Source organism: Erpetoichthys calabaricus, chromosome 2 (assembly GCF_900747795.2).
Source record: "Erpetoichthys calabaricus chromosome 2, fErpCal1.3, whole genome shotgun sequence".
Classification (NCBI taxonomy): domain Eukaryota; kingdom Metazoa; phylum Chordata; class Cladistia; order Polypteriformes; family Polypteridae; genus Erpetoichthys; species Erpetoichthys calabaricus.
In genome coordinates this window covers 138,287,878-138,308,272 of record NC_041395.2, presented here as the reverse complement: position 1 = coordinate 138,308,272, position 20,395 = coordinate 138,287,878, and the positions used below count along the sequence as shown (strand labels likewise).

The window sequence follows — 20,395 nt, the reverse complement described above, 5'->3', positions numbered from 1 at the left end:
ATTGATAACTTGTTTACATTAAGGGTAAGTTTCTGTTTAAATTTTCTCATTATAATAGTTTTTTTTAGTGTTAGTGCTATTTTTTCTAAAATCCAGTAGGCGCTTTGACTTGGTTTATTCATACTTGCACTATTTAATCTCAGTAATACTTTGACTGGTGATTTTAATGTTTTATGTTATTTTACTTCAGTTTTAAGTAAATAAATAAGACCATTTTTTCTTAACAGTTCCATTAAACTCATTTGTAAGCTATAATTAATATCCTATTATCAGGACCAAACTAAATCAATAAGACTTTTTTATAAACAGATTTGTAAAGGATGCAAAATATTATCTAATTATCATTATTCTCAATGTTCCAGAAAATATTGAGATATAATTTTTGGTAATATGACACACCCCTAGTACACAGTAAACTGACAAAGGCTAAAAAAAGGTTTAGGTTGCCAAAAAATTTAAAAAAAAAATAAATAAAAAAAACAAAAAAAACTTTTTTTTTTTTTTTTTAGGGAACAAGTAATGAAGTAACAAATTACTGTTTTTTTTGCAGCAGTGGAGTGTAATTATGCCTTGAAAGTTAGAACATTAGAACAATCTAGACAAGAATAGGCCATTCAGACCAACAAAGCTTGCCGGTCCTATCCACTTAATTCTTAGTCTAGTTTTGAAGGTCCTTAAAGTCTTATTGTCTACCATGCTACTTGGTAGCTTATTCCAAGTATCTATAGGTCTCGGTGTAAAGAGAAACCTCCTAATTTTTGTGCAAAATTACCATTAACAAGTTTCCAACTGTGTCCCCTTGTTCTTGATGAACTCATTTTAAAATGGCAGTCTTGATCCACTGTACTAATCTCGTTATATAATACGCTACCGTGGCTGTTCATTTGTCTGTCCAGGATTTTAAATCACCTATAGCTCATAAACCGTGTGAACTATTGACCTGAAATTTGGTACACATACATTATGTGATGTCTACTATCCGCCTTCGGGGTGATGATTGACGTCCAAGGTTTTTCCTCTTTTATTTTTATTTTATTTTATTGTAAAATCAACTCTTGGCAGCGGCCGTGAGGCGCATGCGTACGGGCGCCGTTCTCATCCCTACCATCTTCGCCGTCACTTCCCCTACCTCTTCATATCTTAAATCATTCTTGTCGTCAATCTGCCTCAAATGCCAGCTGATGTGAAAAATGAAGGAAAACGCATTAGACAATTGCAACACAAACACAAATTTAATCAGTTTTAATGCGAAAAGATGCCGACAAAAGAAGAGAAGAAGTGGGCCACTAGTGTGGAGAAAAGAAGAGCTGCTCAGGAAGCAGCAAGTGCATCAACCTCTGAGCAAATGAATGCTAAACATACAGAGAAAGAGTATGAAAACTATGAATGCTCAAGTCAAGTGTATTCACCGCATGCTATTGTGCAGTGCGCTGTTACTAGTTCCCTTCATAATTTTAAATACTTCAATCATGTTAACTCTTAATATTCTTTTGCTAAACTAAAAAGGCTCATGTCTTTTAATCTTTCTTCAAAATTCATCCCCTGTAGTCCTGGAATAAGCCTAGTCACTCTTCTCTAGACCCTTTATAGTAGTGCTATGTCCTTTTTGTAGCCTGGAGACCAAAACTGAACACAGTACGTTAGATGAGGCCTCACCAGTGCATTATAATGCTTGAGCATAACCTCCTTGGACTTGTACTCAACACACCTTGCTATATAACCTAACAGAAGCCTTCTTAATGGCTTCTGGACACAGTCTGGAAGTTCATAGCATATAGTCTACTGCGACTCCTAAATGTTTCTCATAAGGTGTCCTCTCGATTTTCAGGCCTCCCATTGTATATTCAGTCTCCCATTGTATATTCAGTCTCCCATTTTTACTTTCTATGTGTAATACTTTACATTTGCTGACATTAAACTTCATCTGCCACAAATCAGCCCAAGCCTGTATGCTGTCCAAGTCCCTCTGTAATGGTTTAAAGGATTACAGATTATCTGACAATCCACCTATCTTGGTATCATCTACAAACCTAACCATCTTGTTACTCTTATATTCCTATCCAAATCATTGGTATATGTTAAAAATAGTAGCGGCCCTAGCACAGACCCCTGTAGAACACCACTCTTAACATCAGCTAATTCTGAAAAGGTTCCTCGCTCCCTTTGCTTCCTGTTGAGGCAAAGAACTCTTACAGATGTCCAAACTTTTGTTGAATTCTTATATGCCCTCTGTCTGGTTAAAAAAAAAATAGCATTGTTGAAGCAACGTTGCTAAAACTACTAAAGCATTATTTAAACAGTATTGCACTGGAGGAAATAGTATGTTGCTATCATAATGCAGAGATAAAGGCAGTTAATAAAGGAAGGCTGACAGATCATTATACTCTTTTTAATAAAGCCAATCACCAAAGAAAGCCAAGATGTTGGTGAGTACAATTTTCTACACCATCAAAAGAAGCTTGGAGTAATGCTGGCAAACACAAAGCTACAACACAATAGTAAACAAGATTTTTAGAGTTAACAGCTTGTGTTTTAATGTGTCTCACAGGACTACAGCATCAAGCACCATTTTAATAGTGGTTGGAGTAAACAAGTCTCACTTTCAACTATGAAGGGAAGACTTTGAGCTGCAGGTTTGAAGGTGGCAACAAGAAAGTATGTCATTGATTGTTAAAGGAAATACAGTAATCCCTCCTCCATCGCGGGGGTTGCGTTCCAGAGCCACCCGCGAAATAAGAAAATCCGCAAAGTAGAAACCATATGTTTATATGGTTATTTTTATATTGTCATGCTTGGGTCACAGATTTGCGCAGAAACACAGGAGGTTGTAGAGAGACAGGAACGTTATTCAAACACTGCAAACAAACATTTGTCTCTTTTTCAAAAGTTTAAACTGTGCTCCATGACAAGACAGAGATGACAGTTCTGTCTCACAATTAAAAGAATGCAAACATATCTTCCTCTTCAAAGGAGTCAGGAGCAGAGACTGTCATAAAGGCAGAGGAAAATCAATAGGGCTGTTTGGCTTTTAAGTATGCGAAGCACCGCGGCACAAAGCTGTTGAAGGCGGCAGCTCACACCCCCTCCGTTAAGAGCACAGAAAGAGAGAGAGAGACAGAGAAAAACAAGCAAGCAAAAATCAATACATGCCCTTCGAGCTTTTAAGTATGCGAAGCACCGTGCAGCATGTCGTTTCAGGAAGCAGCTGCACAAAAGATAGCAACGTGAAGATAAGCTTTCAGCATTTTTAGACTAGCGTCCGTATTGTCTAGGTGTGCGAACAGCCCCCCTGCTCAATCCCCTTACGTCAGGATCAGAGAAAGTCAGTGCAAGAGAAAGAGAAATGTAAGCTGGGTAGCTTCTCAGCCATCTGCCAATAGCGTCCCTTGTATGAAATCAACTGGGCAAACCAACTGAGGAAGCATGTACCAGAAATTAAAAGACCCATTGTCTGCAGAAACCCGCGAAGCAGCGAAAAATCCACGATATATATTTAAATATGCTTACATATAAAATCCGCGATGGAGTGAAGCCGCGAAAGGCGAAGCGCGATATAGCGAGGGATTACTGTAAAGCTGTTCATCTCCCTCCTCCCAATTGCCAATAACTGCAGTTTTTTTTTTTTGGATCTGCTGGCCTTAAAGATTCTCTTAATTTATCTCAAGCCAGTAACCTGTGTACTGTGCCTTTTATTTTTCACCTTGCTTGGAACTCACCCCAACATTTTCATACAGAAAAAGAAAAGTTTTTTGCAACCTGACATCGACATTAATGTTTTCCAAAACACTGTTGTGAAAGAATGCTGAAGAACACTCCCCTGTCTTTCATGTAAAATTAAAAGTTTGAATGCAGTGTTTCTCCTACTAGTGCAATTAGTGGACCTGATAAGTACTTTGCAAAGTTTTCAAAAATCTCTTTATCATTTAATTATTGTATATGTTTCCTTTTTTTAAAATGTAACCTTCAGCAGGTAGTTTATAGGTAAGTTTTAAATGTTCCTTGTTAGTATGTACATGCTTATGCTGTACTGATTGAACACTGCTTCATCAAACAACTCAGAACTCAATGAGATAATGAGCACAATACTACTTGTATTGCTTTAATAAATTATGGAAATTATTCACAATAATGTATTGTACAACAAAGAATGTGTTGTATATGCAAAAACATAACTTTTCCCACATATTCACAGGAATGAACATTTCTTTGTCTTTCTCTCTTTCTTTTATGTAAAATTGTTTCTGTAGGAGAGTTCTCTTCTAAATGAAATACTTCATGTTCTAGAAAAATCTTTCTCTTCTCAGACATGCCAAGTAAGTAATATATTGGTGAAGTCTGATTTCTTATCATCTGAGCATGTCTATCTTTAACTCATTCCTTTCGATATGTAAGTTGTGTATTTTTTTTAAGCCTACTTGGAATTCATTGTCACTTTCGCTGATTTCATTTAATGTGAACATGATATATTTGGAACCGTGGAAACATACATTTTTTTTTTATTTCTCACTTCATATTTTGTTTTGGTAAAATCCATACAAGAGTTAATTTTATTTGAAGTATTTTGTACATTTCCATAAGTGGCATTGGCAGCTTGTGGTTTTTTTTGTTTTGCATGGTAACCATTATTTTTCAATATCCCTATTTCAAGCTACATAATATGCCAAAGAATTTAACTGTACTCTGCACATTTGATAATATTGACTATGTGAACCTATGAAGAACAAAGCAATGAGAGTCTATAAAAAGTCCAATATTTTGGTACAATCATACTCCATAGAAAGATATGTCAGTAATGTATGTTATTAAAACAATGAGTAAAGAATGGAATAACCTGAGTGTCATTATTTGTAAACTATTTTTTAAATTTATTTTTAAGTATGCACATTAATTTGCAAAAGACAGTTTTCTGCACATTCCTTCAAGATTTTACATGCAAGATTAATTTGTGTTTTAAGATCTAAGAAGTTTGTAATCAAACAGCTCTGAAAGGAAAGTTAAGATTTGTCCTTTTCGAGTTTAGATAGGTTGATCAAAATCAATGGTCATGTTTAGATAAATTTTGGTTATTTCATGCACATTATGTACATCTCAAATAGGTGTTCATTTTGTATATAATTTCATTTTTGTACCATAAATCTGGAAGCTATGCTATTGTTGTTTTGATCTGGATTCTCACCTGATGTGGATCATTAATTTTCAGTACAAACAAATACAGTAAGTTTGTTTCTTTTATAGTGGGGGGAGTTCATAAACCCATATATTCGGTTAATTTCTCATATTAAATAAGAGGAGACCTTAAGTTGTATTTGCTATGTCTTTGGAATATATTAAACTGTTGCAAATAAGTATGCAGTACTTTTTTTTTTTTTTTTTAAATTACTACTTTTTCCCTGTGGGATGTTGTGGTCTTGGATTCGGTTGTTTAAAAATCCTTTGTTCATGAAAGGATTGGTTGACATTGGCATAAACATTGTATATTACTTGAAACAGAGATCCAGTTTGCATGGACGGTATTGATTTACTCTATTGAAATGGAAGTACACATAAGTATCTACAGTGATGGGTAAAACCTACCTAGGCATCATGGCATTGTCAGTATTTCATGCATGTAAAAAAAAAGCCCTGGGCATGCAGTAATCTTCCAGAGAATGTAAATGTACATAATCTTGAACAGCAATTAGGTAATATAAAGCCAACTATCTAGAGATAACAACAAACATTTCCCACATATACAACTTTTGTTAAAGAAGTAAAAAATAAATAAATAAATAAATAAATAAAAAACTTGGTACAGTATTAGGTTTACAAATCTTTTGTCTATAATATTGTGTTATCCCTGCTATCAGTTGATCAGAAAATTCTTAGTTTGTTATTTTGAGAGACACATTATTAGTTCTTTATTACAGTTTTTGTTTTCGGTGTTTGCAGACTTTGTCTCTTGCAATTACCTGAAATGCATCATCAACTGGATTTGAATAGGTGATTAACTTGCCCATCATGTATGAATTTCCAATTTCTTCCTCTTACATACTACAGTTACTGGTTGTGTTAGCAATTTTTGTGTCATTTTCTTTGTTAATAATGAAGCACTAACTCCATGATTACAGAAGAATATATTTGCAGAAACATTTGTTTACACCTCAGAAGTCATTCATCTGCTAAAATAAACAGTTCTTCAAAAAAGGTGAGTGAACCATTTACAGATACTTAACTCCACAGAAACAATTATAATCAACTAATGTTTACGCAATCGAGTGAAATAAAATTTTTACCCCTGAAATAATAAAAAAAAAATTATAATCAAGTACATACTGTTTAATAAATAAATTGGACATATGCATATTTAGACAGAGTAAAAAGAGGTCTAGAAGAAAAGACAAATTTAAGGAAACTGGGAGCATACTTGTAGAACAATTTGTTTTAAATGCAACCATTTGGAATTTTAAAAAGTAGAATAGTTTTTAAACCTTCAGACATATTGTATATGCCCCAGAATAAAATTTGGGATGCTTTAGTAACATCTTGTATTAATCTTTTCTTCTGAGTTTTAACGTGACTGTCCCAGTACTTGCAGAGTTCACTTCATGCATGTGTATTTAAATATGAAAGTGTGTGTTTCTGTTTTGGTAATATTTTATAAGCCTTATTTTTCAGAGTACTTCAAACTTTAGAATGCCTCCAGTATAAAGTACATTCTCATCTTTAATTATCGGTCACAGTCTATCTCGTGTTTTATTTATCAGTTTAAGTATGTTTAAAATTAAATAAAAATATATTATCTTTAAAGGTTGATGAGAGTTTATTTTGCCTATGCAGTTTTAAAGAAATTTCAGTTTTATCATGAAGTCAATAAATCTGTAAATCACAATAAAATTGACAACATTGTTTCTTCCTGGACAAACATTATTCATGTGTTAGGGCAACATACATAAGAATATGGATTTCTAAATCATGATGCATCATACATTTAATAAGACTATTTTTTTTAGTCCCAATGATGCTGACTCACTTTTCTTTTTCCAAACACCAAGGTTGGTAAAGCAATTGTGGTATGCATTTAGGTGTTTGCAGTTTGACATGACATGACATTAAGCATGGTGTTTCGTTTTGTGTATAATTTGGCATAGTGAGAATCATTGTTGAGCAATGAGATACTAAACATAAAATACTAAAAAATGTTAACAAAAGCTCAAGCGCATGCAGAAGGAACTCTGAGTCCAGCTCAGGGTGACGAAGGAGCAGTACAGGAGAAAGCTGGAGCAAAAGTTGCAGAATAACAGCATGAAGGAAGTGTGGGATGGGATGAAGATCATCACTGGCTGCAGCTCGAAGCGGGGTGCCACGATTAAGAGAGATGTGGAGAGAGCAAACCAGATGAACAACTTCTTTAACAGGTTTGACCACCCTAACCCACTCTCACCTCGGAGTACTGCACCCTTCACCCATCCTTCTACTGATACCAGCATAGGAGAGAGTTTCCCCCCATCCACAATTACAGCAGCCCAGGTAAACAGAGAGCTGAGGAGACTTCGAGCCAGCAAAGCAGTGGGTCCAGATTGAGTATCGCCACGACTGCTGAAGGCCTGTGCGCTGGAGCTGGTGGGGAGTCCTCTACAGCGCATCTTCAACCTGAGCCTGGAACAAGGAGAGTCCCGAGGCTTTGGAAAACATCTTGCATCACCCCAGTCCCAAAGGTATCACGTCCTAGTGAGCTGAATGACTTCCGGCCTGTCGCTCTGACGTCACATGTGATGAAGACCATGGCGCGGCTGCTGCTTCACCACCTGATGCCACAGGTCCGCCATGCCCTCGACCCTCTGCAGTTGGCATACCAGGAGAAGGTGGGAGCGGAGGATGCCATCATCTTTATGTTACACCGATCCCTCTCCCACTTGGACAGAGGCAGTGGTGCTGTAAGAATTATGTTTCTGGACTTCTCTAGTGCTTTCAACACTCTCCAACCTCTGCTTCTTAGGGACAAGCTGGCAGAGACCTCAGTATGTGCGACTTGGGAACTGCAGGTCTGACATTTTGGTAAGCAACACAGGAGCGCCGCAGGGGACTGTACTTTCTCCGGTCCTGTTCAGCCTATATACATCGGACTTCCAATACAACTCGGAGTCCTGCCACGTGCAAAAGTTCGCTGATGACACTGCTATCGTGGGCTGCATCAGGAGTGGGCAGGAGGAGGAGTATAGGAACCTAATCAAGGACTTTGTTAAATAGTGCGACTCAAACCACCTACACCTGAACACCAGCAAAACCAAAGAGCTGGTGGTGGATTTTAGGAGGCCCAGGCCCCTCCTGGACCCTGTGATCATCAGAGGTGACTGTGTGGAGAGGGTACAGACCTATAAATACCTGGGAGTGCAGCTGGATGATAAATTGCACTGGACTGCCAATACTGATGCTCAGTGCAAGAGAGGACAGAGCCGATTGTACTTCCTTAGAAGGCTGGCGTCCTTCAACATCTGCAATAAGATGCTGCAGATGTTCTATTAGACGGTTGTGGCGAGTGCCCTCTTCTACGCAGTGGTGTGCTCGAGTGCCCTCTTCTACGCAGTGGTGTGCTGGTGAGGTAGCATAAAGAAGGACACCTCACGCCTGGACAAACTGGTGAGGAAGGCAGACTGTATTGTAGACGTGGAGCTGGACAGTTTGACATCTGTGGCAGAGTGACGGGTGCTCAGCAGGCTCCTGTCAATCATGGAGAATCCACTGCATCCACTAAACAGTATCATCTGCAGACAGAGGAGCAGCTTCAGCAACAGACTGCTGTCAATGTCCTGCTCCACTGACAGACTGAGGAGATCGTTCCTCCCCCACACTATGCAACTCTTCAGTTCCACCCGGGGGGGTAAACGTTAACATTATGCAAAGTTATTGTCTGTTTTACCTGCATTTTTATCACTCTTTTTAATTTAATATTGGTTTTTAATCAGTATGCTGCTGCTGGAGTATGTGAATTTCCCCTTGGGATTAATAATGTCTGTCTGTCTGTCTAATATTCATGTTGGGTTAACACATCAGTCTTTCTGTTTTACGAGTTTTATTTTTGGGTATAAGACATTATACTCCTGTTTTGTTAGTGTTCTTTTTGTCTTTTCACGTTGCTCAATGAAGTGGGTATTAGGAATAACATGCATTTAGCCTTTTGGGGACAGTGTTCTGATTTAAATATTGCAGTAGCCAATTTCCCCTCTCTTTCCTTATTTAATTAAAACATTTTTTTCCTTCAGACCATACCTCCCAAACTTGTATTTTAATTATTAGGCAGACTTGAAAGTGGCTAGCAGTAGATTTACCTCCCTTAATGTAACTCATTGGAGAAATCTTAAGATGCGTCCCTTGTTTATAAATTATTTTGCTGTTTATAATTGAATTTAAAGGGAGTTCTTTCCATTCTTTCATGTTTACACTAGGATTACAGCAATTGTAAATTACTTTGTTGTTCAGTTTATTTTCTTAAAAATACTGGATGTATTCATTTTTGCTGCTAAAGAATATTTTCTTCTGCATAAACAGTGTCCTATTATAGTTTAATGTTTTGTACCTCTATGGGAAATGAGATCTCATCTTTTGACAGAAAGCAGTAACTAATGAACTGCCCACTGTAATTGAAATGAAGAAAAAAATTCAGGGACTAATTTAAAATCACATATTAGAGAATCAGTGTATAGATGGAAAATAATTTATGATTTGTTAAATGTATTGTTATGGCTCCTTTATGGCACAACAACAAAGTGTTTACAGTGATTTAAAAATATTAAAGCAGAAATAGAAAAATACCAGTCAATATAGGTTTAAGACACAATATCTATCACAATAAACATCAGTAAGCTTTATTTTTTTGGTAGTTACATTTCCCAAGGTTGGTTTAAGCATTAGCTCACAGCTGTTGGGATTGGCATTCGACTCCTCGTGACCCTGAATGAGATAAGCTGTTTCTGAAATTAATGATATATTTTGTGTATGGATCATCTTGGTTAACTTTGTAAAGTTTTGGATGGTTTTCTTTAGTTTACTTGAGAAGTCAAGCAAAATGACACCTTTTTATTGGCTAACTAAAAAGATTACTATATGCAAGCTTTCAAAGCAGGCCCCTACTTCAGGCAAGATGATACTTTTAGTCCCAGTGATACTGACTCACTTTTTCATTTTCCAAACACCAAAGCTGGGAATTATTTTCTTAATTTCACTAGTTTACTTGAGTAGGATTTGCGCTATGTTGGTGCTTTATTGAATTTCATTATAATATGCGCAATCCGTAAACTGATTAAGTTGCTTCTTCCTTACCTTTGGACGTGGGATTTGCAGCGTCTTCTTTTCACTGACTCATCCGTGACCAACATGTTAGGTGTAGTAAGGAGTCACGGCAATTGTGCTTTTTTAGAGAGGCGACATGATATACTTTTATCTACGCTGCAATTGTTTTTCTTTATTTTTGACTTTATAATACATGGTTCAACAGAAGCGTCTTCATTTTTCGCATCACCCCTCTCTTCCTGCATTTCGGAATGGATCGCTCCGCTCCTTATTAACCGACAGTGTTAGTTATTGTCGTCTTTGACATCCACAGATGTATGTGCTGCGTATGATTTGCTGTATTTGATAAGTTCCGACAGAGCAGCTCGAAATTTACTTGGGTTAAACAGGCATACTTGCTGTCAGGATGCGCGCCTACTGGCTACTGATTCTTTAACTTGAAAAGAAAAATATATATATATACACCTTAATTTGACTTACGGTATCCGGACAGTCGGACACCATTTACTCGCCCCGCACTCTGATAGTGCTGGGGCTCAATTTAAATATCACTGTGTGAAGTAGGCGATTTACGCTAGCTGCTAGATGAATTGAAGCAACTTCAGATTTTACTCCTCCTGGTACGGAGCGAAGCCAACGAGTGATGTAATCTGCGCGGGTGCAATAGATGAATATTCTCGCGCCCCCTCCTTTCCTTCTCCGTTTTGCCCTCCGTCCCTGCAGTAACCTTTAAACGAATGGCAGTCACTCCGCTGGTGAGAACTGCTGAGGGTTGTGTTAGCGTCGCGATGAAACGCCGAGAAACGCACAACTTCTGAACACCAGGGGATGGATTGTTTATGCATTGTTACAACCAAGGTATATGTCGCCGCCGGCAGCATGTGCTGAACTTTAGAAGAGTTCTGTGTTGGTGCACTGATTGCCGAAGAACCTATGTAACTTTTCAAAATCGCGCTAGCACAAACTGCCTTTTAGTTTCATGGATTCACCTGCTATGTTGGAGCTGACGTCAATACTTTAGTCGCGGGTCTTTTTAAATGCAAATACAGTCAGCGAGGAATTGATACTTCGACTTCCTTGCCAACTGATCTAGCAGAAGATGCAGTGTTACAGAATTGACTGTATTTACTCCTACTTTAAGCATGCGAATAGACGTTTCAATATTACACAGGAATTGGCCTTTGTCACTTAATGAATCCACCGCTGTTTGAATCGGGCGCTTGGTCTTTGGTTGTCTGCACACCCTAATCGTGTTTGCGTGGGGATCCTTCTTAACCCACAATAACGTAAGGATTAGATTAGATGAACCGACAAACCGCCCATAGCAGGTATTCTGTGTTTTATTTCAAGTGTTAGGGTATTCATAAACGTGCAGACATGGAAATGTAACTGCTGACAAAGAATTGAATATAAATTATAAAATATAGTCTACTGTCAGAAAATGCAAAATATATATATATTTGTGTGCTATTTAAATTTTTGCGTTTTTGTGTATAGTTTTTTAAAAACACGTGATCGTGTTTGTAGAGATTTAAAAACTGACAAATTAACAGGATAATTATAGAATAATAATTTCTGAATGTTCTCATAATGTAAACAAGTGAATATGATTAATCTTCATATAGTAAATAGACAGTAAAATATTCTACAAATTGCCTCAGCAGCCAACAAACAACCTTTTTTTGTTTATTATTTGACATTATGGAATGGATCCTTAATGTACATAATGCTTAATGTTTATCTGATGCTCTAGCTAGCTTTGAACATTTTCATATGTATGTTTAATACTGTTTATTAGATCATTTAACTATTTTAATTTGAAAAGCTTTTAAATTCAGAAAATGGCTGTTAAAACAAGTACAGAATAAGTAATACATTTTTCCATTAGAGTCTGAAAACGTTGCATTATTATTTAATAGTGAAATCTGTGCAGTTTACATGGGGGGAAACGCAAAAATTAAAAAAGAGCTCCAGATTATTCAGTATTAGATTGATGATATTGAAAAGAAGAAATTGAAACACTTGTAAACAGAAATCTGCCAGCTGCAATTTGTTTAGCAGAATTTACTTTTAGCTGTTCTTTAAATTGAATTCTCCCATGAAATACATGCTCATGAAAATAAATGGGTTGTAGGCATCTTTAGCATCATTGTAGCTATGGTGACAGTTTTCAAAAGAACCTGTAGGTTGAGGTAGTGTTCTAACATTTAACATTCAATTTATGATTCACAGCTTAGAAATACAGTGAAGGCTCTATGAATTAGGAGTGGTTTAAATATATATAAACCATACTTAGAAACATTCTGCATAGGTCCACTGAAAAAGAAGTATCACTTATTTTGTGGTAGAAAATCAAAACTTTCTGAATTATAATTTTTCTTTGTTTATTTTCAAACATAAAGTCAGTAGTTACTCAACTGCTATACAATAAATATTTTCTGTGCTAAGTACTGTGATGAACATCTTTTTCCAGTGTATTTACTTTTTTCTTATAAAAATAAACACTATTTTATATAAATATATATATATTTAATTAAATGTTTAACTTCAGGTGTTTACCAGTAATATTTATTCCCCTGTATGTTTTAAAATCACCATCTCAAGTATGTAATAGGAAGATGTGCAGGTCGCTTAGGGTGGAACTTGCCTATCTGAGTAAATGAATCATGAAGTTTGTTTGCAGTCCGCCTCGACAAAGTACAGAAACCCACTGCATACCCACTCAATACAAAAACTGATGATTCACATATAGGTGCTCAAAGCAATTAATGTTTAGTGCTCATTCAAACACATTTTGCATCTTTAAATCATAATTACTAAATATTCCTGATTTTTGTAATATCAGGTGGATACTTACTTGCCTAATTAATATGCATCCATTGTTCTGATATCCATTTTCTTGGGAAGATGAGAATTATGCTGTACCATATGCAGTACTATTGCATACACCCTTATTTTGTACATCATTAATTTTTTGTTTAATATAATTTCAGTATTGCAGAACACTAGGCATTAGATGGTTATCCTCCTCTTTGGCGGACTAGTACACTGTACAACACCCTCACGCTTGCATCAGATCAGTTTAACATTTCCAATTAACCTAATATAGTTATACGGGTTTTCTTTTTTCCTTATGAAGGAAACCAAAGTAACTCTGGTAAGTCCAAGCACACATGGATGGTATTATGGGTCATTTTATTTTACTTCAGCAAATGATATTGTAACTTTGGTATATGAACTACATCCACCTTCCAGAGCTGAGAAATATTTTTTGTATATTAAAAAAAAAATCATGTTAAGATCTAGACACTTTTCTTCATTTTGTGTTTTTATTTTGTTATGGGAATGACAATTTAGAATGTTTTCTTGTGAGCTTTAATTTTTTTTTCCTACCAAAGTTACATTGTTCAACAATAACTCATTGGAAAGCTCAAAAATCTTTCTGTACCATTAGTTCTCCATTCAATGACTCAGAAGGCAATTCACAAACTTCTTTTACCTGTTGACTTGTTACAGCTCCCTGACCTCTATACAAAAATAAATTGAATTGAATTGAATTGGGTATTTCTGTAAATACATCTTTGTCGCCAGTTATCATGTATATCTCAAACATTTAAAAAAAAATAGCTTTGTCACTCAAATCATTGATTTGTTTGCTCAGAAGCTCCCTGTTTCTTGGAGAAACTTCTGTTGCTTAGTAACATTTTCAAATATTTTGTGTTGTACTTTGAAATCTTGTACAATTTTGATTACTTCCTTGGAGACTTTTCTAGACCTTTCATTTGCACATTGCAAAAAGTAAAGATTTAAAAGTGTTCTGAGTGTTATAATGTCTTGTTTTCTATTACATACTGTGAAAGAGAAAATCATGTTCAAAATGTTTGTTAAAGGTGTGCATGCTACGTTTGAAGTCTTTAGCTCAGTTTAGGAGTTCACTGTGGCAGCTCAAAATAAAAAATGATTGATTGGGTTCAAAATTAGAAGGAAGTTTTGGCTACACTGAAAAGGTTCTGATTTCAAGGCCATGCAAACAAGCTCACCTCTAGCACTGTTAATTTAACTTTATATTCATGGTGGGAAAGTCTGGATTTTCTGATTATCATGATGATCTCATTTTTTAGGCTGCAGAAAGATAGAGGTAACTCCTATATGCACATTCAAATGTTTCTCTGCAGTACAATGAACTGCTTTTTTTGGGGAGTGAGGGGAAATTTGCTTTTATATGGAGCAGTGCAGAAAGAAGTGTGCAATTACATTTAAAACACTACAACATTTAATCTCTACTGTGTTGCTTTTCAGTGTCTGTTATAAAGTAGAATGGTCTGTGAGAAGGTACTTTGGTGTGTTTGTGTGTATGTCTTTTTGTGTTCACAGGATCTGCTATAGGTTTTAATCTATTGTCTCTTGTCCGTACTTTCTAATGTGTGTTTGTTTACCGCTTTACTGTTTGTTCTGAATCATAGGATCATAGTTTTCTGTGGTTGGTCAGGGTGTCCTCCTCTGGGAATTGCTGCCCGTATAAAGGGGATTTTGAATCTTGCATGTGATGATATAGAGTTAATATCATGCCTAAAGTTTCTTGCTCATGTGAAGGAGTGATTTTGTTAGTTTAAGGGGTTTAACAATGTTTTTGTCCAATGATGTCTTAAATAGGCAGGTTTTTATGATTCAGAGTAACTGCTAATTAAGAGCTATGTGCTGCACTGCTATTTAAACTTAGCAATTCTGAAGGTTTCATTTTGTTTACTTTGCATCTTTGAAAAGTTTTAAATGTGTAAGCATGGGACACCTAACAAAAACATTTACTGATTAGCCTGTCAGCACAAGTAATGAGGAATAAGTGGAAGCTGCTGAATTCCAAACTTAGGCTGAAGTTGAGGCAGCACCTGTGACTTCCAAGGGGGTTAGAAATAGTGAAATGGAAGAGTCAGCGAATTGCTGCCAAGAAGTACATGATGGTGTGGGACACAGTTGTTGACTCCAAGGAATGTAGTGTCTTGCACAGTGGTAATACCAGTCTTGAGGCACAATGGGCATTGAACTGGTGTATCGTTGCATTCTTTAGGAATAAGTTGTATTTTGGAGTGTTAGAGTATCAGTCCTCTATATACTGTCCTGGTGAACCATGATTCGATCTCTTCAGCTTAGGGTAAACAGCCACTTGTTGTTTCTAAGTACAGGGTTTCAGAAATGCTGTTTTGTTGTTATTAAAATCTATGCAGCAAATGATGCCAAAGAAGTAGTTGAATTAATGTTACTTTAGGTGAGGTTTTAACTGTATATTAAATAATAGCTTGCACGGGCTCAAGCTGAGCTCTATCCTTCATCAGCTGGTGTGCTTTGTCAGATCTGTGGGCAGTGTGATCAGCATTGTTTTCCAACTTGGAGTACTGTGTGTTTACTTTGAGATCCGTGGAAAGATTGATGCTATAAATATGTGCCAAAAAGCTGTTTCACTTTAAACATAATTATTTTCAACAAATACATTTAAACAGTAAATTAATAATGAAATTGTTAATTTCTACCTTATTCTTCACAATAATAATATCCCAGCGTTGCTTTACAGTATGCACCTTCATTTGTTTATCCCTCCCAGCTCGGTCAGTTTTAACTCCACCAGTTGTTGATTGAGAGTGATGCCAACCAAGTGGCAGTAACGGTGTTAATTCAGGCATTTCTACCGATAAACAGAAGAAAGTGACAAATAAGAAGCATAGTGTTTCTAGTGTGTGTTTTATATGGACTTACAAGTAAAGATGCAGTCCCACGTCCACTGCTATGTTTTATTTCTGGTAAAGTGTTTGCGAACAGTTCCGTGAAGCCAGCCCATCTGTGTTAGCATCCTGAGCAACAATCACCCCTCCTGCATTGATAAGAAAGATGCATTTTTCCAATGAAAATTGTGTAGAGTTAAGTCAAGTGAAAATAATCTGAAGAAAGACACAAGCATCTTTGGTAAAACCTCTTGCGGCATCTTACATTGTGTAACTAATGGTGCCTAAGTCAAAGAAGGCTCCTTTTGCCATGGACCTTATTCTGCCTGCTGTTGTACTTTTGGTGGAAATGATGATTGATTTAAAAAAATGCAGCTGATGCACTTAAGATGATTCCATTATCAAATAATACAGGCAGTCGCCAGATCGATGATATAGTCTTTAATGTTGTTGGCCTTGTGGTGGATAAACTAAAACAAGCAGGTTAGTTTGCATTGCAGTTGGACTAATTGACAGATATTAGTGCAGAGGCACAATCTGATTGTGTTTGTTCATTGTAAAAAAAAGTTTGACTTAAAAGACCATATTATTATTTTCAAGACACTTATGGGAAAGGCTACTGGTGAAAATGTTTTTAAAGTGGTACTGATTTTTTTTACCAAGGAGAATGATCTGTATTGGAAAATGTGCAGTCACATATGTGCAACAGTGATGATGGATAGGGTGCACAAGCAGCTTTGGCTTCTCAGGAAAGTAAATCTGGACGCAGAGTGAATGAACAGCATTATTCACCAGGAGGCACTGATCAGTAAAAGAATTAGCCCTAAGTTAAATATTGTTCTGAATGATGCAGTTAAACTAATAAACTTCATTCATCTAACGTAACTCGTGTTGTGTAATCTATATCTCCACTGTTGATTTGTTTAGTCAAAATGTGTGCATTTTTTATTGAAATAATAACAGTTGCTTCCTGAAAACCGCAGCAATGTAAACTCGGAAGATGTCATTCTCACAATGCCGTGTACATTCAGTTTAAATAGACAAATTTAAAATAATACCAGTTTTGTTTGAATGAGGGGGTACTTTGGTAATATTGAATGGCTATAGGGCAGGGGTGCCCTCACTTTTTCGGCTTGCAAGCTCCTTTTAAAATGACCAGGTCGAAATGATCTACCTACATTAAAAATGCTATATATCTATATCTATATATCTATCTATATATATATATCTATAGATATAGATATATATATAAATATATATATATATACTGAGTATACTTTATACATAAAATATATGTTGCCATACCTTGCATAACTGAATAACCCTTATGGCACAATAACAATTCAGTACATTTATGGTCACTACAGTATTTGGATTTAATAATCTTCATGTGGGAAAAGGTTGACTCGCATAAATAAGTAGAGCCAAATAATGCAGTCAAGGAGGGCAGCACATTTCCTTATGTTTGGGTACTTTTCCTCTGTGAGTAAGTTCCAAAACTGTCCATGAGCCCCATACTTCAGCTGAATGTCATCCTGTAGTGTCAAAATACTGTATCATCCTCCACTGTAGAGGAGTTTTAGGTGAAGCAGTGTTGCAATTTTTGATGCGGGTGAATCACCCTCAACATCTTCCGTAAATGGATAGCACTTAAATGTAGCGATTGGCTCAAGAAAAGCTGAGTCTTGAAACCGTCTTGTCAAAGTCTGACAGACAATTTTCAGTCTGCTCCGTGTAGCGTATGTTGTTAAGTTGCGCACATGCCTTCCATTGCGTCTCCAGCTCTGACGCAAGGTTTTGGATGTTCCCCAAATCAAGGCCCTGCAGCTTTGAGGACAGATGTTGCATTTTTCGTTTGAAAGCATTAAATGTGCTAATCATATTGACCATGGTTTTGTCTTTTCCTTGCAGCTGTAAATTAAGCTCATTCAACATGTTGGTCAGATCGGAAAAAAAATGCCAAGTCTAACAGCCATTGATCATTATTAAGTTGCTTGTATTCTGCATGTTTAATGACAAGGAGAAACTCCTTTTTCTCCGGCCAGGGGTTTCGAAATCTCAGCAGGAATTTCTCCCTAGCCATCTGCCTCAACGAAAGCCTCTTTTAACATCTCTCCATCTTGAAAGGACTTCTTATGCTTAATGATCGAGTGACTCACCCGGAACGATGCTTTGGTGTGTCTGCCTTTGCTTTTGAATTCAGCCGAGTGAAAAATGATGGCTGTCTGATTAAATGCGATTTTAGTTCCCTCTCCTTTCTCTTTCTCAGATCGCTTTTCAGAAGGAAGTCTGTTTCGTAGTTTTTATGAACAGTTCGAAAGTGCCTTTCCACATTTTCCTTCTTTGGAATAGTAACGATAGATTGACAGATCAGACAAACGCACTTTGATTATGACATTGTGAGAAAAAAAAAATCCTCTTCCAATTCCACATCCAGCCCATACCCTCCCCCCTAAAACAACAATTTTTTTTTAAATCCCTTCTTTAGTCGATATAAATTGGAAGGATAACTAGATCACTTAGATAGTTGAAGTTTTGCAGTAGCTCGCGCGTTTGATCGTGCGTGCGGGATGACCAGTGTGTTAGAAGAAAAGAGATCTCAGACTGGCTACCCTGTATGTCAATCAAGTGGCAAATGCCATAGGGAGGATATATGATAGAATAACATTTAAAAAAAAAAAAAAATTTTAATGCAACGCAATCTACCTGCACTACCTTTCCGATCTAACGGTCGATCATGATCGACGTATTGGGCACCTCTGCTGTAGGGGATACATAAAACCAAAATAACTGGGAAGCACTAATCTACAGGACATGTTGATGGCAATGAAGGGGATGCAAGGCAGTATATGTGAATGTGGTTGAGGGGCAGCTCACATTCTCATGCCAGATTAAATCGTTTATATACTTTCTAACATTATTTCATTCTCTTTACGGCCTTTTTTAAGTCCCCAGTGTTTTATCAGATAATTGTTCAGTTGTCTGTTGAATTCTTTGCAAAAATTGCACCATGAAAGTTTGCACTGGCGATTTAACACTCAGTTGTGTCATGATATACATTTTCAGCAATAGATTTCCTTTGGGGTGCAATAGAGAAAATAGTTTCCTTTGTTCTCTACTCTGAGGCAGCATGAAGATTCTTCCAGTTCTGTCAGCAGTATACTTGGAGTTAATCGGAGCTCGATTAAATCTCTTGAGTGCCCTGGAGGAAGAAATTTTTGAGCTTCAGCAATCCGTAGCTTCCTGTTTTGATGGACATGTTCTGGAATCCTTGAGAAAGAGAAAGTATGCACTCCTTGAAATAATGGATAATATAATCCAGGGAACAGTGATATTCTCTTGATTTTAAACTGAGTCCAATTCTGGTGGGCCAATGCAATATTTCTTCGGCTTGGAAAAGAAACATGGCCAGAACTGTATGATACACTGCTTGACAAAAGGGCCAAAAGCTTTGAGAGACCAATCAGATTTACTTGAGAGTCATGGGCCACATGAAAGGAAGCATACAGCTAGTACTAAAAGGACAGTCTGAAATATCTCCTTGGTTATTTATGTATTGGATGACCTACAAAATTTTCTTGAAGAGCAATCATCATTTGAAAAGATATAAAACTGGAATAATTTACTGCTACACTGGAGTGCTTAAGCAAAAGGAAATCTCCCCGATTTCCTGTCTGTTAAAGTATCGTCTGCACCAAAGACTTGTTGTCATTGAGCTGTAGGATAGCAGTAGTAGCTCTTCTCTGTAAAAGAAAGACCTTTATGAAATCAACAACTGGCGACCAGTGGATTTGCTGCTCTGTACAGATTATAAAATGCTGCCTGATGCATTAGCAGTTAGACTAATTAAGGTAATGGAATATATCATTCTGTCTTACCAGAGTTATTGTGTCCCTGACAGGAATATCAAGATAACATCTTTCTCATAAGGATCTTTTAACACCTCTAAGCTCTTAGTTTTGCATACTGCTGCTCATACACCATCTCTTGATCAGGAAAAAGACTCTCATCATTATTTTTTTAAATATTATTTATTTCATTATTTCTAACATTGAAAGATGCCACCCAAACATGGGATATAAGATGATACACGGCCATCTGAAATCACAAGGAGTACGAGTCCCAGATATGTGTTAGATACGAAAGAATCATGTTTGCCACTGATCAGACCTGTAAAGTTGTTTGAAAAAGTAGCTGTGAATATGCACCTGACCTTAGACTCATAAAATAAAGCTCAAATATTCAGTTCAAAGTATTAGTTGGCATTGCTTAAGACTTTCCCAGTCAGTATCTAAACTGATACAGGTGAACTCACCATATCTAACACTGGCTTATTCGCCTTGTGATTCTCTTCTCTCATACACCATATAGATCTGCAGTCTGTCATACTTTTAAACTGCATAAATGAAAGTGTT

At 36.6% G+C, this 20,395-nt stretch overlaps 1 protein-coding gene across 13 annotated transcripts in view; it reads left to right on the top strand.

The window, feature by feature from the left end:
* Positions 1-20,395, top strand: part of dlg1a (discs large MAGUK scaffold protein 1a) — a 525,807-nt gene that overhangs the window by 89,267 nt on the left and 416,145 nt on the right. For 7 of the 13 annotated variants that reach the window (XM_051923937.1, XM_051923931.1, XM_051923927.1 and 4 more), the window contains exon 4: positions 4,248-4,313. The exons of the other annotated variants lie outside the window; for them this stretch is intronic. In XM_051923937.1, the coding sequence (XP_051779897.1) occupies positions 4,248-4,313 (66 nt within the window). The remainder of the gene's footprint in view (positions 1-4,247; positions 4,314-20,395) is intronic. 13 annotated transcript variants of the gene reach the window in all.